We start from the raw sequence: 24,574 nt of genomic DNA on the forward strand, positions 1-24,574 counted from the left end.
CTTGGGAAAGGAGTGGAGGCACCGGGGGCGGTAGAACGGCTGCACTAAATGAGTGAGTAATTTCCTAGCTTAATTATTTCAGCATGATTCTTAATCCCCATTACTCTGCTCCTTAAGGAGCCTTCACTGCTGCTCCCAGCGGTGCCTTCTGCTCACGCTGCCTCTGAGCTGTGTTTATAGATCCAGCCGGGCCAATCCAAGCCTCCCAGCTGCACTCCGCAGGGTGACACAGAGGGAGGAATCTCCGCTCACGAGCCATCCATGACACAATACCACAAAATTCCCCGGGGCCTTACAGAATCCGTCCATGAAAGGCCCAGTCCCGGAGGGTGCTGAGCAGCTAATTTAACATCCAAAGGAATTGGAAGGGTCTCAGCTCCACACAGGATCCAACCCAAGACAGACCAAACAAAGAGATGACGACTTTGCCCTTAGCGTGAACGAGGGCAGTTGTGTTTAAAAACGTCGAAGCTGGTGGTGGTGCTGAGACGTAGGGTCAAATGTGGTAGCTGGTAGGTTAACCATGACCTGCCAATTATGTTTTTAACACAACTGTTGTCCCCCAAAAGGACAAATCGTGATGTGATCTGGCAGACAGACATAACACGGCCCGAGGGCGGGAAGCAGAAGCTAGACACATCCAGACTAGAAAGCAGGTACATATTTGTAACAGTTTGGGTGATTAACTTATCCAGGGGGGTGGTGGATTTGTGGATTCCTCCCTCCCTCCCCGCCCACGTGGGAGCCTTTAACCAAGACTTGACATCTTTCTAAAAGATCTGCTCTAGCTTAAACAGAAATGACGCGCTTGATGCAGGAGTCACTGGGCAAGAGATCAGACCCGATGATCCCAATGGTCTCTTCTGGCCCTGAAATCTGTGAATCCAAGAACCATTGAAAACTGGCTTTTACGCTGTGCTGATTCCGATGGTTTAATTAATGTTTCCTAACCCAGGATTTCCCCCAATACAAAATAATGCCTAATAATAAGTCAGAGCGGTAAGTAGAACTAAGGCGTTCTAGACTCTCAGTCCTGTGTTTGGACCACGTCACCATGCTGCCATTTAACAATTCCCTCGCAATCTGGCAGGAGACAAAACTACACCAGAATCAGTCGGGAAGAGGAGAGGAGGAGGCAGAGAGGGAGCCCAATGAAATATAAATGGTGTCAGTAAGTTCAGAACAACAAAATGTAAAGGGAATCTTTTCGGAGGGAGAAGGATTTACTTACCATGCACACATCATCTCCCCAGGAAAATGCCTTCTGTGTGTTGGGTAATTTCAAGACATTTCTATAATCTCTACATACAGTATGTGTACATTACTTCTTCTAGACAAATGTACAATCCAGTCCTCTGCACTCTGCGCATGCATTCCTTTCCTAAACACTCATGGACATTAATATTTAGACACCATTAACTAGAGCTGTGCAAGTGACTATATTTTATTTTCTGCTAAAAATGTACAAAACGGAAATGTTTGTCAAACAATGTTCATGGAACTCTGGTTTTTATCAAAAACTCCCCCAAAACTGAACATTTTGGGATTTCAGTTGTCAAAAGCCACACGTTTTTCAAGTTTTTGGTCAGTCAAGAAAAACCTGACAAATTTCAACAATGGAATGGTTCTGACAAAAATGTCTGCTTCATCCCCTGCCCAAAATAGGGTTTTGATGAAAAATTTTCAGCCAGGCACTACCTTGGTAACGCTGGGAATAAGGAGAAACTTTTGATCATACATCAGAGAAAGAACAAAGCCACAAAGCAGCAATTTGTTGCACAAACTGTTCATTCACTTTTATTTAAATATCAAAAAGCATCAATTAACAAAAGCCATTTAGTATCAACAGTGACTACGGAATTCTTTATTCAAAATAGCTTCCTTGAAAACACAGCTAAGAGTTTCACAGCAAACGAAGCCCAGCACGAGCATAGAGACCACAAAGTGAAAGGTAGTTTTGAACAGACTCCGTTTCATGGCTCTTCCAAGGAACGTCACCCCAGTGGGGATGGACACCGATTCTCAGGCTTCAGAAGCCTGTTCCTGATGCCTTAAACCCTATGCTGCCCAAGTCAGTGCTGTGGGTCCTGTCCTCTTGATTTTGCAAGCGGGTAGGACAGCATATTGACATCGAGGGCAAACCCTTCCCACTGAGTGGCACTACGTTCCCATGCCTGCTAGTTCAGTTAGACGTAATTGCTTCTCTAGTAGGGGCCTGGCCTAACTTCCTCCACTCCCTTGAAACAAGGCAGTACGATAAGGCTGGGCTGCTTAAAACACACTAAGAGCAAAATTAACACTGGATCCCCAGCTGGCGTCAACACGTCGAGCTGTGCCGAGGAGCCGTGGCAGGGAGTTGACTGCGGCCTTCAGAGCTTACATCTGAGGTTCGCGCCCATTCGTTTACCCACGCACCGGGGAGCAGCCCTCCCCCTCCCCACAACCAGACTGGGTGGAAGGGGAGAGCGGGCAGCCTCAAAGTAAGTTTGGCTGTAATTTAGCCTTTTTAAGGTGCCTTCGCCCCTCCGAAATCCGCCAGCTCTCCCCGTTTGCTAAAGATCTTCCGGACCAGCCCTCCCCCCAACCTTGGCGCTCCTTAGCAATTCACAAAGGTGTGTAACACCACGATGAGGCAACTGAGGGGTCACGTGCCCAAGTTGGAAGTGGGAATAGAACCCAGGTCTCTGGACTCCCAGTCACCTGACCTAACCACTGGACCATGCTCCCTTCCCTGCTGCTACAGAGCACAGAGCGAGCCCACAAAGCTAGCAGCGATATGTGCCAAAGCGTTCAGGTTTGGAAATTAGTTACATGGCAGCTTTGGCTGTACTTTGTGCCAGTGAATGTACACAACCCGAGAGCTGATACGCTGGGCAGTTGAGCGACACACTATCTGTCAGTCCCTCCTGGAACAAATCCTGCGATGTAACTCACACCCTATAAACAACCAGCCTCAGCCCCCTTAAAGAGACGCTTCTTCCTGGAAGTTTCAGAGTGGCAGCTGGTACTTTGAAAAGTCAAAAGCTCTCTGGGCTACTACAGTTTTCCAAGCCTCTGCATATTTCATTCCCCCCCTCCAGGAATCTCAGTCCTGCCCTGGCAGTAAATACAGTGATGTTAACATCAAGCGCCAAATCAGAACGATACGGTTACAGCATAGCAACTCCATCCCAAGCCAGTCCCCACCCCAACACCTGAACTGAATTGATCCCCAAAGAATCTAACAGGTCCACAATTCCCACTGCCGTGGATGAGGGCAGGGAGCTAGAGCAGAACATGGGCCTGGTGCGGAAGGTGGGGAGCACCACATGTGAAGGCCATCACCAGGAGTCGAGGGTGCCCAGAACGTGGCAGGATCAAGCCCATTGTCCCTAAAGAGCATCGTTAAACGTACATCATCCTACCCTGGAGCAGAGCAAATGAATGGATGAGATAGCCAGGGGCCCTGGGTGTTCACTCAGCCTCGACGGTGCACCAGCGGGGTCAAACCTTTCTAGATGCACGTCTCAGCGACGCTGACTCACGGGTAACGTGTGGCGTGGCTGTAACACAGGCAGGCATGGGCAGACCAGGACAGCCATGATCTCTACCTGATAAAGTCAAGGAAGGAGAACACCACAGAGCAGAGTCCAGGCAGGGGCCTGTAACACGAGGAGAGCCAAGGAAATCTCTGTGGTACAGAACACACAACAGCTTGGCTATAAAATATACATCAAGGCAAGAAACTTCCCTGGATCTAACCTCAACCAGCTACTGACTTACTACGTGCCCTCAGTTTCACTCGGCCTCCTAGCATCTCTGTCGCCCCTGCAAGAAAATGGGGTAAAAAGCAATTGAAACCTTAGTGGCAAGACACACAAACATTACAGACCCCTCTGCAACCACTGCAAACCTGCGGGCGATGCATCTGGCGGCTGCCTGTCCCCAAGAGAATACATTACAGGCCCTTCTCCCGTCACTGTGAACCTGAAGATGCTGCACCTGAGAGCTCGGCTCCCCCAGGGAAATATGTTGCCAAAAGACCTTGAAAATAAAAAGTGCCTGGCTATTGGATTTCAGAGTTCACACGCTACCTCGGATTTCTTCCCTTTCGCTGAGAAACACGCAGACCTCGCAATCCAGGGGCTTCGACGGGGGGCATGCTGGCAATGCCGGGGCAGCCCAGTTTGCTCCCTGGATATGCGGTAAGTTAGGCAGCACTCGGCCGGCACTTATGCGCATCTGTATTTTACTGACACACAGCAGTGCGTAGGCTTTAGGCAGGCGCAAGGGTGAGAGATTTCGCTAACCTCCCATTGCGTGTGTCACTGGCTGCTGCCCGTCTGAGGAATGAGAACCGAACCAGCTACATGATGCGAAACCATCATCACCACCTGCCCCAGACTTCCATTTAATGATACCAGGCTACTAACTATGCCATGCTACTAGAAGAGGGAGGAGTTTGGAAGGAGACAGGGCCTCGTGGTGCTTTCCTGGGACCTCTCAGTTCAAGATTTTTCTTTGCCCTGGACCCTCTGTATCTCCCCACATCAGGAAGGTCTAATGGGGAAACTGAGGCTGGTTCCTGGCCATAAGGTGAATTAGCCTTGATAATATTTACTTCTCCAGCCTCTATCTCCCAAGCAACAATGATGGCCAAAGTTTGCCTTCATTCAGTCCCCATTGTCTTGCATAGGAGTGACCAAGAGACAAATCCGGCCCTAAGGTTCACGATCACCGAATGCTTAGACTATCCTCTGACCTAACTCCAGGGAACCTCACCGAAGCAACGTTCTCACAGACCATTCCCTGCATCTGACGTCTTACTGGGGATCTCCCTGGCTGTTGTAGATGCTTTCGATCTTGAGGTCCTAGCGCTCCCATGATGTGACGTGTCCTGTATGGACCTCCTTGGCTTCACTGCAGAGTACGTTATGTCACCGGGATTCCTTATGGGGTTCTCCGTGCTTTTTGCAAGCTGGATCTGATGGGAATGTCTGGAGCTATCCTTGGAAACTTAGTGACACCCATTAAAAATCACCTCCACCCCCTAAAGTTTAAAATGATGGAGACAAAAAAAGAGAAAACCTTCCCCTGCAGTTCTCCACGTGCAGCGCCCTCGGGAAGTTGCCCGGCCAGCACTCCTCAGCTCAGTGGGAACACGCAGCGACAGGATGCTAAATCACAGAGATAAAGAAACGGAGTGGGGGAAATAAAAACAGCCCAATCAACTGGGTGTTTGCTAACGACCCCCCTCATGCTCCCTCCGTCCCTCAGTGCAGCGAGGAGCCGGGGAGGAAATGCCGACCTCGGCAGATTGCAATTATAGTTACAATCAATCTTTTATTAGCTTGTTGCTCTGTGGTGAAGGGAGGAGATGAGCCAGGCAGATTCACAGAAGGGGGGAAATTTCACCGCTCACCGCAAAAATTTCAATCAAACTCTGCGGCAGCTGACTTGATATGCAAAGTGACCGAGAGATGCTACTGTGGTGAGTAACTAACACCCTCCAGGAGGGTGCTGCTGGAGCAACTTTGGCTGATCAGACCTCATGAGAGAGAAAGGCATCGACATGTGATAACCGTGCCCTTATCCCAGCTCCAGGGCATCTCCTTGGGGGCGAGAGGGATACGTGACATAAAATGTGTCAGCGTCAAGCGATTTAGTTCCCACATGCTGAGAAGTTGCGAACTGGTTTAGCAAATGTGTCTGGTTTTAACTAGAGATGGGTGGAGGCTGCTAGGTCTGGATCCTGATTCTGAATGCTCCAAAGCTGGGCTTAAAGAGAGTGAAAGTCAGACTCAGATCACGCTCTGGATTTGGAATGTTCCCAAGTTTGGGGTATCTGGATCCAGGGGTCCCGGTTCGGGCCAATATCAGAATAGGAGCCGTATGTAAAAGGCAGAGCTGGTGCAAAGGTGTTCGGCTCTGGGGGTTTGGTTTGGGTCAGCTCTAGATTTAAACCAAATGCTTGTTGTGTTTATATCATCACTGGGGCTCCATTTCAGTAGAGTCTGACCCACAGTAAACACACCAGTTAAAAATAAGGAAACCCAGGAGTTCTGACATTACAAGCTCCTCTCGGGGGTGGAGGTGGATTGATCCAGGTGGGCATTTGGCCTGTACATTTGGGAACTAAGCAGACAGTGTCTCTGATGCACTAAACAATCATAGTATGAACCTGTCAGATCATTAGAGAATGCTGGCTTCTAAACCAAGAAAACAGGTGATTTTCCCTGGCCCTGAACTGAACGAGCTGGAATTCAGCCCACGCTGAGAAGGGCACTAAATCCTAGGTGGGAGCCTACATTCCATATAGACCTGTCTCCTTGCACCCTACTATCACCACAGTGGAGAAGAGGAGAAATCACCATTAACAAAGGTCTAATTCGGAGTCCTCGGCTCCTCTCTCTTTCCCGACTCTGTCATCCTTGGCTTTTACAAGCCTAGTGGTTTTCCCTGGAATACTGAACCAGACTGCTTTCCTCGGCTCTTTGCATGAACCAGATACAGACGGGAAAAGCAGCGGGATCACAAGGCAGTGCTCAGCATGGAACCCACTGCGCTGACTACAGACTTCACCTTCTGTCCTCGGTCTCACCGCAGCTCCTTGTGGTCTCCTCTCCTCTCCTCTCGGAGGGGAAGATGATCGCCCTGCAAAGCCCCACCGCACACTGCGGGATCACAAGATCTTCTTAGCCCCCTCAGCTGCAGACAAATCACTAGCAAACAGATTCCTCTGCGTGCATTAGATATTAGGGAGCTTGCTTTTCAATTCAGAAATGCTTCCTTCCCCGCTCCACCCCCCATACACACACACACAATTTCCTGGCACAAGGGCCTAACTATTTCTCTGAAATGGCTTCAGAGCTCACCTCATGTGGCTGTTCTGTTTGGGTCACGCATTTCCCTTAAGCACATGGCTACCGAAAGCCACAGCCCCCTTGCACACCACTCACCCCCAAAACAAATTCCTATCCTGATGCTTGTAAGAAGCTCACATCCTCATTTCTAGGCAATTGCTGCACTTCTTGGCTGGCTGAAGTTCTCCAGCCTCTCATCATGCAGTATAATTTCCCACTCACAGACAGTGCTGTTGAAATATACCCAGCTGGGCAATGCGGCTTCCCGGCACTGAAGAGAAACAGAGTTAGGTTTCTTTAACTCCTGTCCCTTCCTCAAATCTCTGTGAGGAGAATTACTGCAACTGCAAAACTCCAAAGATGGCACCAAGAACCCAGGTGCAAAGGGCTGCAGGTCTGATCAATGGGCCCCGTTTAGCCTAATTTGATCACAACAGTTCATTCTTGCTAACTCAAGAACGACCGGGGAAGCTGAAGTTAAACAGGGGCTTCGGAAGGGGTTTGTTTTAAATAAACCAGATTAAAAGATCATTTATTCCAAAATTAAAACGCTTACAAAGCTGCCTCTCTGCACGACGGGGCTGGGGGAACCTGAGTAATTTACTGTTACCAGATTCCAGGCCAAATGAACGTATCGAAACGGAACACAAATCAGGAGGAGGCCTCTTCCCATCTTGCTGTCCTGAGGTAGGTGCCGGGCCTGGCCTGGCCGCTGTGTTTCCTGAGGCGTTCGGCTGCTGGACTGTTGAATGGACCAGTGCATGAGGCGGGCGGGAGAGATGCTGAATCCAGGGAGCTGACCTCACAGCCTGGGCTTGATCTGCAGCGGCTTCCCTGGAAAGAGAAGGAGAAAGCGGAAGGTGAGGAGTGCGGTGACGGTAGTAGCTGGCAGTTGGGGAATATAAATCTATGGCAGAGGAAGGGTTAGAGGTGAGCCCCAGATGCATTGTGGGAAGGGCAGAGGGGCCACAGCGCTGGAGAAGATAGCTATGCACATGCTAGATTTATAATTTGGGCTTAGAGGGGCAAACTCTGCTCCCTTTTCTGTGGCCAGGCCAGGGCCCTGCCTGCACAGGGGAATAGGATTCGGAGTTCACCACCTGGACACCGTGCGGGAGCACAGCCACTGGCCATGATCTCCACCCCACCCCCCCAATGGAGCTGTGATAAGAACAGAGGTTAGCCTAGATCTAAGGACAGCGAGAGCTCCCTGTCCTCATCTTCAAATCTTCCGCTGGGCCAGGAAGCTGCTAGCTCAGGGGCCATCTCACCTTCCGAGCACACTGCAATGTGCACCTGGCTGAACAAGCCACCTCGCAGCGACGCCCAGCACAGAAGGAAGTGGCCACCAGACCCCCACCACTAGCCAACCCTACAATTTGTTTGCCAGGGAACCGAACCACAGCTTCCAAAACGGGGGTGGGGGGGTCTAATGTGAGCTATGAAGAGTGCCTACGGATGCTCTGGGCAGAGCAGAGCATAAAGTATGTAAGTGGGAAGCTAAACTCTGAGCAAACTGCGTCCACGTGGGCTGTGCCAATGCAGGGTGCATTTTAGACAGTCTAGTAGGTAAGACGAGGGGTAATAGCTCAGGGGTCTGTTGTTGGCTCTGCTACTCATTGGCCGTATGAGCTTGGGCACGTCACTTAACACAATACCATTCTTTCCTCAGAGCCTCAGTTTTCTCATCAATACACTGGAAATCCTCTGTCCACCCCTTGCCAGCGTTAGTGATTGCAAAGCGCTTTGCGATCCTTAAATGGAAGGTCGCCTAGATGAGCACTGAGTTACAGCGCTGACTAGGGATTGTGTATGTATTTCTCTCTCACACACACACACACACACACACCACTAGCCCATATTTCTTGGCAGCTGTGAACCATTGGAGAATTCCAACCCTTGGGCAGATGCCATCCGGTTGACTCCCAAAACAAATTAGTGGCATTTAGTGGGGCAGCAGCTGCTGCTAAGCCAGTGTGACTAACCCTCTTTCACTGAGCTGGAGGTGGGGGTGGGCAGGCAGTGTTACTGGGGAAGGGGCGAGGAGGGAGAGTTCACATCCATTTGCACTCTCGGCCCAGCCCCCAGGGTCCCGCTCAGTCCCACCTGGGCCTAGAGCTCATCTTTTGGGCTCCCCTTGCTCTGCTGCTCATACCCCTTGGTTTCCTTCTACTCCCATCGTCATGCCTTCCTCCACGCTGTCTCCATCCATGAGCCACCTCCCAAACCGGGCCCGCTGGGTTCCCAGCCTCTCCTCATGCAAACTTTCCCTAAAGGCTCGCTTCTAACACCATCCCCTGGCAAACCTCTTCCCCACCCAGCTTCAAATCACAGGAGAAAGGAGGGAGATTGGAAAACCGAAATAACCCTAAACGTGGATCTCCCAATGCGTCTAGTCTTACCCGGCAGGGCCTTAACCTGTAAGCAGCTAGGGGCAGGGATTGGCTTGGCAGGGCCAAGCTCACGATCATTAAATGAGATTCTCCATAACAGGGAGCCTCTGCTAACGAGGCTAGTGAGAGAACAGGGCTTGGGCCAGTGGTGTGAACACAGGGGTTCTAATCCTGCTTCGGTCCCTGGAACAGACGACTGGAAGGGACCTGCTGGGTCGCTGAATCCAGTCCCCTGCTATTGCAGGCAACCCTGTCAGATCATCCTGGTCAGAAATTTGCCAAGCTCCATCTTACAACCAGTTCAGTTATTTGCCCCCCGCTGCTCCACACCCTCACTCTGAGGGGTAGACGCTTCCTTCTAATTTCCAGCCTCAACGTATTGATGCTCAGTTTATTTGCATTTGCTCTTGTGCGGGGGTGGGACTAGATGACCTCCTGAGGTCCCTTCCAACCCTGATATTCTATGATTGATTCTATGACATTGTCCTTCATCTTAACTAGCTCTTCTTCTTCCTCAGAACCCCTCCCCGCCACCCAATGTATTTATAGAGAGCAATCAGGTCTCCTCTCAGCCTCCCTTTTGCTACATTTCAGCCAAGCTCTTTAAGTCTCCTCTCATCGGATATGTTCTCTGTTCCCCGGAGCATCCTCGCAACCCTCCTTCTCTGCAACTCCCCTGTGCCCTTGGGCTAGCTGCACAAGCTACGCGGGTGCTGCAAAAATCCAACGAACGCAGGAATGTTTTGTGGGGCGTATTTCCTCATTTCAGTTTGAAAACAATATTTGCTCTCACTGCTAGGAAGCTAACCTAACTAGAAAGCAAGTTATCATACTTCTTAATGGGGAGGCAGTGTTGCCCAGGGGATAGAGCACTTGATGGGGACTCAGGACACCTGGATTCTATTCCTATCTCTGCCACCGACCTGCAAAGTGACCTCCCCCTCTCTGTGCCTCAATTTCCCCTCCCATCTTTTGTCTCTCTCGTCTATTTAGACGAAAACATCGCCCTTCCCAAACTGCCCTGGATTTACACACCTCCTGGTAACAGGATCCTTCACGGGAAGGCTAAGCTGTAGGAAACAGCACAGCTGAGAAATGCTGGTTTCTGGTTCTTTCCCAATGGGCTGGAAGATACTGTTCTTCTTATGTGGCATCTCCATTTCTGGAAGTTTGCAATAATGGTAGCCCATTCTGTACAGTTCTCTGCTAATCTCTTTGTGGATGAATAATCCTTTTGATCCACTTGGGACATCCCGCCCTCCACATCCATGGTCTTCTTTTTCTGCCTGGTGTTGTTCTGCCACCAACTTTCCCTTCCAGTGCCCAGAAACATGCATCGCCCGGGGACCTCTTAAAAGTATCCTGCAAATCAAATCTTTCTTTATGTAAGATTGCTCACTACTGTTTGCCTAGTTCCAGTCATCTCCAAAACCTTGTCACTGGTTCCATGGTGTATCCAGGATATTTTCAGAATTCTTCTGTAACACCATAATTTGAAGGATTGTAGTTAGTGTATTATGGGTTTGAATGTCTACGTTTCACAGCCGTAATTTAACGCCAGCCACATGTAAGTTTTTAAGAGTTGGAATTTAGTCTTCAGATTTATGACGCTTCTCATCAGATGTTTATTCTTCAATGATGTCTCTTCCAGTCTTGCTATTCCGGTGCTAACTTCAGTATCTGATCTTCCATCTTCTGGAAGATACTGTTCCCAAACCCCCCTTTGGCTAGCTCCACAGAGAAGATGTGATGTTTACAGAAACCAGGCTTGGATGATTCATTTTCATTACAGTGATGATTCTGCCTTAGTTCCTTACCTGCTTATACCAATGAGCCAATCTATGTCTACAGGTACCTCTGACCTTCACAGCTCTGTGATACTCAGAGTCCCCGAGCGGCTACGTTAACAGCTGTGGTTTCCTGATGCAGTGAATTTATCAATTAAGGGTTCAAAAAGTTGCAGCTAGTTTGCTAGGCCTGCTCTATTCTGAAAGGGCAGGATGAAAAGAGTTGCTCCTTGCGCAGAAACTACGAATTGCCTGTGGGGATAGAGCATGTGTCTAAAACTGAGGGTTCCCTGCTCTCAGCCACATAGGGACTTCCCCAGGACTTCAATCACTGCTTTAATATCATTGGAGATTAAACATTCCCATATTCAAGAGTGAACTTTATCCAGCTGCAAACACCAGCCGGGGAGAGGGACGGAAAGTGGCAATAGCACTTTGTGCTGCTATCACCCCTTTCACGTGAGGATCTCAGAGTGCTTTAGAGACCTGCATTCACCTGCGCAGCACACAGGACGAGACAGGCCATTTCGGAAAGTTCAAAGCCCTTCTCGGACTCCGGGGGAGACAAGTTCTCTGCTTTCGAGAGCCCATTTCACCGAGAAGCCATCACATGGATCCTGATTGTAGCTAGTCCCACTTCTTCCATGCCCTCCTCCCCTTCCAGCTCTTCACCACATCATCACTGCACAGGGCCAGTATACCCAGACTTTAGGTACAAGACAATCAACCTCATCAGAAGGCACCACCTCATCTCAAATCATCTGCTGCTACATCAAACAACTGACGCTCACCTTTGCCAAGAGGCAGGCTGACATGACACGGCCAAGTATCTATTAACAACTCAATAAGGACATTATAAGAGTGACTTCATGGGGCCCTCATTCAGAGTGTAAATTCTCCAGCTGCCGTCAGTTCTGTGCTATTACTGCTGGGGAGGGGGAAGATGGAACAGCTTGAATGCAAATGACAGCACTTGCTAGCCCCAGGACTAAGCCTGCTAGCCCAGGGGAAAGGACAGGTCCCCACCTTTGCAATGTTGAACGGTGCATTACCAGTCCACTTGCCGGTTCATACACTTGGCAAACAGAGATGGGCTTTTCTTTCTGTTTTTCTCCACATTGTCATGCCCATGTCATTTTCTGCAGTGTCTGAACATGTGTTCTTCCTTCTTTTCCTTATCTACCCCGCCTGCTTCCCACCTTTCTGCTCATTCTATACAGGTTAGGTGAAGTCCTGGGCTTAGGGGACAGACACCCTCCCTAAGTACTCCAGCATGCAGGGAGCTAACATTGGTTTCTTTATTTGCTCTGCTGTATTTCCTGTCCCTCCTGCTTTTCCCCCCGCAAAGATCCCTCTCTCTGCGCTCTGAACTACTTTTTAAATGTGTCCTCCCTCACCCCCAGTCAAATACCTTTCTGTGTCCTCTCACATGTACGAACCCCCCCACACCTCTCTGCACCCACTCACACCCCACACACCTATCTGCACCCACTCACATGTACGCACACCCCCCCACACCTATCTGCGTCCACTCACACAACACACATGTGCATACGCACACCTATCTAGGCCCACTTATACACAACCCCCCCCATACACACACTTATCTGCATCCACTCCCCTGCACAGGCACACCTATCTGCACACCTATCTGCACCCAATCATACACCCACACCCCTATCTGCGCCCACTCAACCCCCCGCATACTCACACCTATCTGCGTCCACTTATACACACTCCCACACCTCCATACGCACACCTATCTGTGCCCACTCACATGTACACACACCTACCTTTGCATATATACACCTATCTGCATCCCCCCCCCCCATCCTCACCTCCCTACAAATGCTCCCAGGTTTCGTCCCCCCCGTTCTGCTCCCGGGCCCTACTCACCCCGGACAAGAGGGTCAATGGGTTCGCCAAGCCCTGACAAGCAGGCAGCAAAGCATTTGCCAGTTCCAGCTCCCCCAGGGACCTGTGTCCCCAAGAAGTTGCCATGGGCAGTAGGTCGGGGGCACGCCCAGTCCCCAGCAGGGGAGAAATGCTCCAAAGAGGAATTAAAGGGGGGGGGGGGGACTAACATTGTCTGAGTGCTCTGAGAATGCTATAGTGGCAGGGGCTGGAAGCTGCATCTGGGCACCAGCGAGCAAAGCGTTAACGCCGGTGTTCTGGGTGGTGTAAAAAGGCGGCTTGGGGCAGGGACAGTTCTCCCCCCAGCTGCAGTGAAATCGCAATGCAGTGCAGACAACCGGGCCTTAGCGGGACAGAGACCTGGGGAAAATCCTGCTGCTCTGCTCCCAGCCATGCACTGCCACAGAAAGCCAGCGCCCTGGTGAAGGAGGAAACCCCAGAAACACCCAGCAGGAAGCCGATCCCTTAAATGCACACCACGGCTGCGCAGCAAAGGGGAGCACAGCTCAGCACACAAGAGCGCACTGTAGAAAGAGCTGGGAGGAGGCGGCGCTTCAGGGATTTTGGGGCCATGCATCTGATCTATTTTACTGCCTAGCAATGACAGCTCAGCGATAAAACCCCAACGCCCCTAGAACATCGGGCTGACGCTTCGGATGCAATACAGGAGCTGGGGATTTTGTTTGTGCAAATCAGGCATTGCTATTACGTATCTAGATCAGTGGTTCTCCAACTGTGGGTCGGGACTCCGTTCTAATGAGATCACCAGGGCTGGAGTTAAACTTGCTGGGGCCCGGGGCCGAAGCCCAAGCCCCACCGCCCGGGGCCGAAGCCCAAGCCCCACCGCCCGGGGCCGAAGCCCAAGCCCGAGGGCTTCAGCCCTGGGTGGTGGGGCTCAGGTTACAGTCCCCCTGCCTGGGGCTGAAGCCCTTGGTCTCTGGTCCCCCCTGCCCGAGGTAGTGGGTCTCGGGCTTGGGCGGGCTCAGGCTTCGGTTCCCCTCCTGGGGTCGTGTAGTAATTTTTGTTGTCAGAAGGGGGTCGCGATGAAGTTTGAGAAACCCCGATCTAGATTGATTTCTTCCAATTGATCCATATTATGTGTCCTGCTCCATCCAGAACCGTGTCTCTCAATGACCGGTCCATGGACCGGCGCCGGTCCCTTTGATCTCCCTGACGCAGTTTAGGAAGGCAGCAAGCCCGTCCCTGGTATCCGGTTGAGAACCACTGGGTTAGAAGACATGAATCAACCACTGCCCTGGGCTGTGAGAGATGAGTTTGGTCCCGAGGCATCACAGGTGCTGGACCCTTTGCTCTTCATCAGCTCTGCTGGGTATTTACAGATTGTAAGGCCAGTAAGGACCATTAGATCAGCTCATCTGATCTCCTGGATAACACAGGCCCAGAACTTCACCCCATACTGAGCCCATTAACTTGTATTTGGCTAAAGCATCTCTTCCAGAAAGGCAGCCAGTCCTGCCTTAAAAGACACCAGGAGATTATTTATCATCATTTGTACCGTCATTGCACCTAGGAGTCACGGTCTTGACCCAGGACCAGGCGCTGTACAAACACAGAACAAAAGGACAGCCCCTGCTCCACAGAGCTGACAATCTAAGTATGAGACAAGAGACAACAGATGGAGACAGACAGAGGAGTACGAGGAAACCATGACCCAATATTGGTCAGCATGCGAGACAGTGGGCTCTGGACGCCGGCAGCCTAATTGTTGTCCTGATTCTTGGTGGCATCACAGCAAAGGAGAGTTTTAAGGAGGGATGTGAACAGTGAAGGGGCTTTGCAGAAGTTTACAGGAAGTTCCTCACAGGTGTCAGGGACAACATGGGAGAAAGGTCTAGGGGGTTGTTTGACAAGTTAGCAATTGGGCAATAGATGTGGGTGTGCTACTGACTGAGATGGTAGGTAGGGTGGGCACAGGCCAAGAAGTGAAAGTGAAGACAAGCCGCTTATGTTTCAAGCGCTAGAGAAGGGGGGAGTCACTGGTGGAGGGAGGCAAAGAGAAGGCTCAAGGATGGTCCAAGCGATGGGCTAGGAGAATGAATATTCTCAGATAGGAGTGGGGCAAGGTTGTCTTCATCAAGGCCGGAGAACAGGATGCTGCAGTAACTGAGACTCAAGACAATGAGAGCTTGGACAAGAACTTTCTCTGTGTGGCTGGATAGGAAAGGCAGGACCTTACAGATGTTATGCAGAAGGAATCTGCAAGGCTTAGACACAGAGTGGATGTTTGGACCTACACAGGGGTCGGAATCAAAGATGATGCCCAGGTTCCGGGCCTGAGTGACAGGCAGGATGGTGCTGTTGACCACAGTGGTCAAGAAAGGAGGTAGCAGGAAGGATGAAGGCAGGGGACGGGGGACAGACACAGATTAGGAGCTCTGCTTTAGCCACATTGAGCTTCAACTCATGTCTCGACATCTACAAGAAGGACAAAGACAGGCTGAGACTAGTTTGTACAGAAGGTGGCAGGCCTGGAGCAGAGAAGTAGATCTGAGTCATCCGCATCGAGACAGTAGTTGAATTTGTGTTTGCAGATGAAATTACCCAGCGACAAGGTGTAGAGGGAGAAGGGGACTAAGGACAGAGCCCAGAGATAGAAAATCCACCGCTTCCCTTGGTGGTTCGTTCCAATGGTTAATCACCCTTGCTGTTCAAATTTGTGCTTTATTTCCAACTTAATCTGTCTGGCTTCACCTTCCAGCCGCTGGTTCTCTCTCTGAAAGATTAAAGAGCCCTTTAGTACCTGGTATTTTCTCCCGTGTAATTAGATCACCTCTTGATCTTCTTTTTGATCAGCTGAACAGATTATTCTCTAAGTCTCTCACTGTAAAGCATTTTTCCAACCCTTGAGTCCTTTTTGTGGCTCTTCCCTGCACCCTTTCCAATTTTTCATCACCCTTCTTAAAATGTGGACACCAGAACTGGATGCAGTCTCCAGCATCAGTCTTCCCAGTGCTGGTCACAAACTCCTGCTCCCTGGTCCATACATCCCAGGATCGCATTAGCTCTCTCTGCCACGGCATTGCGTTGGGAGCTCGTGGTCAGTTCTTTGTCCACCATGACCCTTCAAATCCTCTCCAGAGTCACTGCTGGCCAGGATATAGGCCGCAATTCGCAGGCACCCCTACAAGAGGCCATTTCCCTGCTCTGGGGCCTCTTCTTGGTCTGGTGCCAGCACCCCTTGCGAGTCAGCCAGATGCGAGAGACCACAGCTGTTGAGCTGGGAGAGATCAGGGACAGGAATGGAGAATGATATTCTGTGCAGAAGGCTGGGCCAAATTTCCAGCTTCCGGATGTCAGGGGCTGGGCACAGTCCTCTGCATTTTGTACGGAGTCTATTACCCTGCATCTGTGCACTGGGATAGTTTGGCTCTGCCACTCAACACTTCCTGGACCGCTTGGGAAGTGACAGAAGAGCCAAATGTCTGATGCCTGGAGTGAGTTACTGCCTAAAAGCATTTGGCCGCCCCTCCTGATCAGCTGAAATCTTCCAAAGTACCTCTCAGCGCCTGCATTAGCAATGGAAACAAGACTGCCGTGTGGCCCTAGTGCATCACTCTACAGCAGAGAACGTTTCCATGGGGACACAGAGCCTCTCAGCCAGCTAGCCCAGGAAATGCTTAGACAGCTGCAAAGCGTACTAGGTAACAGACCCGCCCCCCAGGGAGAAGGAGGGCCAGTCCCATTGGTGGCTCCTGCTGGAAAGTCCCCTCTTCACCCTGCCCTTGGAACCAGAGAGATGGGACCATTTGAGACCAAACTGGATATCGGCCATCCCCAGAGACAGGGAGTATTAGATCAAAGCCAACGCCCAGGCAAGCGCTGCACCTAATGGGCACATAATGGAGCTGGCTGCAGCTGTCCTGCCTTCCATGTGTGGGTGCAGCTCAGAGAAACCACAGTCCTGCTGGGCAACACTCCATCCGGAGCTGAACCCTGTTTATTAAAGAGAAGGGCAGGGGCAGGCTGCATTTAGGTTGCAGGCCACGCTCCTGGAGTCCCTGCTTTAGCGCTAAGCGTAATCTGTCGGAGCAGCGTTTCCACAGCGAAGGACTCCAGGCCCCCCTGACCTCGTTTTCCTTGTAGCCCTCCCCAGTCCCTTCCCGGCCCCCAAGAGCTCTTCAGATGGGACACGAAGTTGCAACGCTTCAGCTCTGCACACACCAGCTCCAGCCTGCTGGCTGGAATTCCGCAGTTCTAGGAATCCCGAGGAATGCGGCTCCTCTCACCGGCCTCTCTGCTGGAAGCCAGTAGGATTCAGTTACCCTGTTCCCAAGCACGATGGGTGCTGGGCTGTACGGCTGGCCATTCCTGCTGACGGCGTCCGCATATGGCAGGAGGCCTAGACCCAGAGGCCATGAGCAAGCGCTCAGGACGCCGATTAAAAACGCATTACAGCTTGCACGCCGGCGAGCCGAGGGGCAAATGAGAGAACTAAAAGGTTTTGAAAGTGTAGAAACTAATGATCCTCCCGCAGGAACACAGTCAGGGATGGACGTTGTCAAGGGAGTCTCTGGGGCGATCAGGAATTTGCTGCTTCGTTAGACAAATGCACAGTTGGAAAGGGCTGGTTGGGTTTGTGTGGGTCTGCAGGTTGCACCGGTTCAGACTGCAGGAGACTGGCGAGCCAGGAACCCCATAGGCAACGGGAGCAGATGGCTCCAGGTCCTGGAGCGCATCCCCTGGAAGGTTCTTGGCCTACCGATGCTACAGGGGTTCAGGTCTCCATGCCCCAAGGGCAGGAGACCCCGGACTATTTACACAACCTGAGCCCAGGTTGTCACGGCCCCTGGAGGAACGTCCACTAAAACATTGCCTTGCATTCGGGGGGTTCCTCCCTCGGACTCTGCTGGGATTTCGTGTGATGGGGGGAGATGATTACCGGTCACGTCAGGTGCCTCAGCCCACTTGGCCCTCTAGTGACTCATGTGGCCAGGGCTGAGGAAGTCTTATTTGTCTTCCCTGTTAAACTTGGAAACCAAACGTCCTCACTGTCAGTGGCATTGATTCATGACTTTTGAGCTAATTTATGTAAAACAAAGAGGGCTCATTAGGCACCTTTCCACCCTTAACATAACACCCATACATCAGAGGGACGCACGGCCGTCACTGGGGACTCGGCAATTAGTCACCTGTGACGTGGACTAAGAGCTTTAAAGGCACAGTGGCAGAGAAACAACCAACCCCACGGGCCTCCCCCCACAAAGGGCAGTATCATATACCGGGGCATCTACCTGTCTGCATAGGGGCACCTTTTCCAGTCTATCCCTTCTGCAGAAAGGCCCTAGAAGCACTTGACTAAAATGATAATACTTAGGTGCTTATGTAGCGTCTTCCATCCAAGGATCTCAGTGTGGTTCTCTCTGGGAGACAGACGATTATCCCTGCTTCACGGGTACAGAGAGGGGAAATGACTTGCCCGAGGTCACACGCGGAGTCATCGATAGCGCTGCGAATAGAATCCAGAAGTCCTGATTCCAGGAGTTTGATTTACCAGATCAAACTTCTTGCCCACACTTTACTGGGCTCTTCACCATCCGTTCCTGAGCTATGAACATCCACACCACGAAGTCTGCTCTCTCCTGGCTGGAAGACAAGCCACCAGAAGCTTCCTTGCCAATACTTTAGAGAACCCAAATAAAACTGGACTGGTCAGGGCACGGAGACAAAAGGATGGTCGGGGAGGGAGGGAGCGAAGAGGAGAATGGCATGTAGGTTGCAAAGTCCGCATTTCCAATGCTTGAGTAAGAAAGAACAATTAACATACAGCGTTGATTGAATGGAAACCCATCTGTGAAACTCACAAGCACTGCACTTACTGGGGGGAAGAAAGGTGGAGGCAAGCAACATCCGATGGCAAAAGCAGAGTCTGCAAGAACTCAGCGAATCTGCACCACTAAGGACTAAAATCGGGAGCCTCCAACTAGAACTGCAGTCAAGCCACCCGACTCAATCCACTTCAGATGGACTAATTAGTGGTGGAGAGGGAGCTGGGGAGGGGGGATGGAGGGGAAGAGCAGAGGCAACCCGCCCTCCCTCCCCCCCATCCAAGGCTTGACATTAAATATATATATATAAGTAAATAAATAAACAAAGATTTATTGCTGCAAAACTAGCCTGGCAATATTTCTGAACGATGGTATTGGCAGGTTAGTTTATGCCGGAAGATGGTGTAGAATAAAATAAACTGAGTGAAGACCACATGATTCGAGAGAGTCCGTCCACAGAGGATACTTACCTTAAGAGAATGTATTTACCATTCTTGTCAGCTGTGTTTTCTTAGCCATCAGCGGGGGGATATTTAATCATGCTGTGTTTCCTTCCTCTGCTGAAGGACAGCACCCAGCGTCAGACCCACAGCCACAAATTCACGCGCGCGGGGGGGAGGGGGTATTTATTTATTTTTTATGAGGAGCTATGAAATTCTTAGAGGTATGTTGTAAAATCGCCTGTCACTTCCCCCCAAGAGGCTCTGATGGGATGTTAATCGCTAAAATTCTTATCTACGTGCGGCTTGATCTTAATTATGAATCTCAAACAGAGGAGAGGTAATTGAAAACCAAAAAACCACCAGGAAAAGCCATTTGTCATCTTGGAGGGACAAAAACATTCATAAGATTTGTAGTGATCTGCTATCCTATCTTCCCCAAGAGAGGCTCTGTGTCGTCCCCTTGAACACACTTTTCACACTTTCAAAAACACAGCAGTCAGGGAAGCGTTGACCTCGGACAAACTTTTTTGTTTGTTTGTTTTAAACTAAGGACACAGTTGAGAATGTAAATAGCTCCCACTAGCCCAGCATGGGCAGGTACCAGGTGATCCCGACAAAGAGCAGGTGGCTTCCAGCCTTAACACTTCAGATGATTGCTAAATCACGATTACACCACTGCAATTTGTAGTAGTCGGATCAGAGAAACCACTGTGACGAGAAAAATGATTTCCTCGTCTCCCCAGGCAGCAGGGGGACTGAAGAGGAACATGGTGAGGGAAGTGATCTTTACTGCTACTGAAATTCCAAAAGTCAAAGGGGTGAAAGCTTTAATCCAGTCTCTGGCTCCACTTGCCCTCCAATCCAGTGGCCCGTCTCTTCCCGATGCGTCACGGAACGCCCTGGCAGTTATAAAGCACCTGATTATCCCACCAGCACCTTGGTGACAGCAAACCAATGGCTCTGGAGAGAGTAGTGGTAACGTGTGCTCTGCCCAACGCTAACCCAACAAGGAACTTTGCCCCAGTACTGTCTGAACCCACTCTAGGAGGCAGAGGGAAGTTCAGTCTCCATGACCCATTCAGCCTTTGAACGAAGGACCAGCAAGGCCACTCCAAACGTGCATCGTAATGGTGGTTTCCGTCATGTGGATGCCGATCCGCCAGAAATTGCGCGCAGTCCTGGCAATCGATTATGGTCAGAACTGACCACAGCTGGATTTGAACCTGCAACCTCGAGGTTAAAGGCTTAATTCCCAATCCCCCGCAGGTAGGGTCTCCTGTCTCATACAGTGGTGAGTTTCGTTCACTGTATTTTTGAGCCAATCATGGCATTTTTTACATACTGCACACAAGGCACGGAGAGTAAAGGTTGTTTTCCTGAATGAGCAACCTGGGACCTAAAGGAGGAAGACATGAGACCAGGGTATCCAGTACTGCGCATCATCCCACCAACATGTCTGCAAGCCTTCCATGGATTTCCTAATACCCTCTTTGTTGGCTTTTATTTGTCTAATTCACTCTTCCTTTCTTCTTCTCTTCTCCATCCCTTTCCCCACCTGTTTAGGGCTCTTTTCCAACCTTCACTTTCATTTCTGAGATTCATAGATTCTAGGACTGGAAGGGACCTCGAGAGGTCATCGAGTCCAGTCCCCTGCCCGCATGGCAGGACCAAATACTGTCTAGACCATCCCTGATAGACATTTATCTAACCTACTCTTAAATATCTCCAGAGATGGAGATTCCACAACCTCCCTAGGCAATTTGTTCCAGTGTTTAACCACCCTGACAGTTAGGAACTTTTTCCTAATGTCCAACCTAGACCTCCCTTGCTGCAGTTTAAACCCATTGCTTCTTGTTCTATCCTTAGAGGCTAAGGTGAACAAGTTTTCTCCCTCCTCCTCATGACACCCTTTTAAATACCTGAAAACTGCTATCATGTCCCCTCTCAGTCTTCTCTTTTCCAAACTAAACAAACCCAGTTCTTTCAGTCTTCCTTCATAGGTCATGTTCTCAAGACCTTTAATCATTCTTGCTGCTCTTCTCTGGACCCTTTCCAATTTCTCCACATCTTTTTTAAAATGCGGGGCCCAGAACTGGACACAATACTCCAGCTGAGGCCTAACCAGAGCAGAGTAGAGCGGAAGAATGACTTCTCGTGTCTTGCTCACAACACACCTGTTAATACATCCCAGAATCATGTTTGCTTTTTTTGCAACAGCATCACACTGTTGACTCAGATTTAGCTTGTGATCCACTATCATCATCATCTTCTTCATTTCTTCTTCTGTTGTATTTTCCTCAGCACCCATTTGAATGGAACATGACTTTAATATCTTGTGGCAGTGAGTGCTACTAGTTAACAATGTGCTGTGCATACAAGTTTTTCCTTTTATTGGTTTCAAAGGAAAACAGGGATAATATCAAACAGCCCAGTTACCTCAGAGCAGGGCTGTGAGACGTTGTTAGCTACTAGCAGTACGGTACTTTGAACTTGCAAAGAGCTATCTAAATGATACATATAATGGACGGAGAAATTGAGAGATTTTTTTTGAAAACATCTTTATGAAACTTTTGTTGACTACATTTAGATTCCAGATTTTTGTGCACATTTTTAAATAGTTTGGTTGGATTGATTGTCGGTTCTATATTGGATACACTTGGTTTTAAAGATTACTGGGTGCTTTCCTGTGTGAATTTTATTATAGAATTAACTTAGCACCACAAGTGCCTCAACTAGTGCTTCAAAATACACAAAATTCAGAACAAGTGAGAAGCTGTTTTTGTGTTTAAACCAGTTTCTCAACTCTGACACGGACTCCAGCCATTGCCTTGAGAAAAAACCCGCAATCTCTCTGCCTCAGTTTACCCAGCTACAAGAAGCAGGAGGGGAGATAATATTTGCTTCCCTCAAAGGGGCTCGGTGAGGGTTCAATCGCGGCATGATGCTTTGAAGAAGACGCCCACTGACTTTAGCGTGACTTGGACCAGGCACCGTAGGTCCACGACTGCTGAGTGAATGGCAAGTCTAGTCATTTCTAGCACATCCCCATGCAGCTAGTTTAGCCGAATCGCCTCCATCCTCAGGTGTTGAGTTAGCATCGGAACGGGCAATCTACCACTTTTCAAACGCACTGTCAGGCCCTGAGGGGTGTACTTTGGTGGCTCACTTCACCACAGCATCTGAGCACCTTGCAGTCATGAATGGATTTGACCCTCACAACAGCGCTATTATCCCCATTGTACAGATGGGGAACTGAGGCATAGAGAAGTTCCGGAACTTGCCCAACGTCACCCAGCAAATCTGTGGCAGAGCAGAAAACTGATCCCCAGTCTTTTGAGTCCCCAGCTAGTGCCCTAACCACTGGGCCATCCTTCCTACCCCCCGATCCTGCAATCCAATCCATGCAGGTGGACCTGTAACACCTCCATGGTGTCCCACTGAAACCTACAGGCAAGTTCCCCTTAGGACACAGGTGCTCTCTTTAGAGCTTCTGGGGTATCTGCGCTCCTTTGCCCCATTCATTGCTTAGGTCGGTCCTTGCACTAATACATTTCAGACCTCCCCAGGACCATAGGGGAGAGGGTTTTCTCTTACATGTACCAGCCCTGGCCTCCCCTCAAGCCTTTATGTGAATCAGTGGCAGACAGGCTTAAAAATCTGTCAGGGGATAAATTACACAATAATCCCTCCCTCTTCTATGGAGCTTTTCACCAGCAGATCTCAAAGCAATTCATAATCTTTCATGTATTTCCCCTCCGTACGCCCCTGGGAGACAGGGCAGTGCTGTTATCCCCAGTGTGCACATGGGAAGCTGATCGGAAGTTCAGCGCCCAAATACCAGTCTTCCCCACGGTCACACAGACAGTCTGTGGCACAGCAGGGACTTGGACCCGGGTCTCCCAGTTCCTCCCCAGGAGACACATGGGGCCATTGAAAAAGTTTTGCTTCCACCTTGAGAAACCCCAAGTATATTAATTATCTCCAAAGCAATAAAAAGTTTTTAAAAACCCTAACCCATCGAAATGAACAATTGCTTTTAAATACAATGTAATCTAATGCACACGGGGAATTCAGCCAAATGAGGGAACATCCAGAGGATGGAAAGCCTGCACTGACTGGAACAACAGGCTCCACAGTCATTCTTTTAATAAACAGTTGACAGGGTTGGAATTAATTTCTGTGTGATCCTACAACACATTGGTCAAAACTTGACAAAGGGGGCTGAATTTTACCTCTGCCCTCTCCCATATCTTTGCCCAGAGACAGAGAGGCCCGACAACTGCAAACAAAAATATATTCTCTTTTTTTGTGCATGGTAGATTCTGCAAATTGTGTGATCAATCTTGTGCCGCATTGTGCGTGCCTTCACTCTATACCACCCTCTGTATTTCGGGAGCAATGCAATCTATCTTCCGGGAACCAGGTATATAATTTCTAGTTAGCGAAAGCTAGGATAAGAAGCCCCTTTTTCATTATGATGATTGAACTGCTTCCAAAGAGAAGAGCGGAGCTGGATCGCCAGCCCTTTGTGGAAACCTGAGCAGCTTTTGCTGAGCTTGTCAGCATCACTGGAGAATTAGTACTTCCAATGCTCTTACTTTTGATGAAAATCAACATTTATTTTGCCTAAGCCTAAGAAGGTGTCAGGCAGACAGAGAAACTTGCCACTCTTAAAGGGAAAGAGAGCAAAAGAAAGAAATCGAATAGAAATATATTATCCAGTCCGAGAAGTGGGCCCTGCAGTAAATCACACTTCAGGTGGCACCGTTATATTTTTCAGTAAAAAAGTACTTTCTTCAGACACATCCGCAAGGGCTTCTTCATCTGCAGCCAAAGGGAAAGTTAAACAAAATTTGCTTCAAACAGCAACAGAGGGTCCTGTGGCACCTTTGAGACTAACAGAAGTACTGGGAGCATAAGCTTTCGTGGGTAAGAACCTCACTTCTTCAGATGCAAGAAGTGAGGTTCTTACCCACGAAAGCTTATGCTCCCAGTACTTCTGTTAGTCTCAAAGGTGCCACAGGACCCTCTGTTGCTTTTTACAGATTCAGACTAACACGGCTACCCCTCTGATACTTGCTTCAAACAGACACTGCAAGATGGGGGGGAGGGGGGCAGATTTACAGGGACACTGCCAACGGGAAAGCTAGTCAATTTACAAATAAAAATAAACCCAAGTGGGCAGCGGCTTTGGATCCCACACCTGCTACTGAATCCCTTGGCCAATTTCTGTAAGTGCATCGTCCTGGGTTTTCAAACACTAGTCTCTCCCCTCCTGCTCCGTGAAAGACTCAGACTCTCGGTCTTTAAGGCCAGAAGGGACCATCCTGATCATCGTCTGACCTCCTGCACATCGCAGGCCATGGACCCTCACTCACCCACTCCTGCAATAGATCCCTAACTTCTGGC

The 24,574-nt window shown here is 49.8% G+C and overlaps 1 protein-coding gene across 2 annotated transcripts in view; it reads right to left on the minus strand.

Moving 5' to 3' along the window:
• Positions 1–7,342: 7,342 nt before the first annotated feature.
• ZC3H3 (zinc finger CCCH-type containing 3) overlaps positions 7,343–24,574 on the minus strand; it is a 337,281-nt gene continuing 320,049 nt past the window's right edge. For both annotated transcript variants that reach the window (XM_005291097.5, XM_042860930.2), the window contains one exon: positions 7,343–7,676. In XM_005291097.5, coding sequence (XP_005291154.2) covers positions 7,645–7,676 — 32 coding nt within the window. In that variant the 3' untranslated portion in view covers positions 7,343–7,644. The remainder of the gene's footprint in view (positions 7,677–24,574) is intronic.

Source organism: Chrysemys picta, chromosome 2 (assembly GCF_011386835.1).
Source record: "Chrysemys picta bellii isolate R12L10 chromosome 2, ASM1138683v2, whole genome shotgun sequence".
NCBI lineage: Eukaryota > Metazoa > Chordata > Testudines > Emydidae > Chrysemys > Chrysemys picta.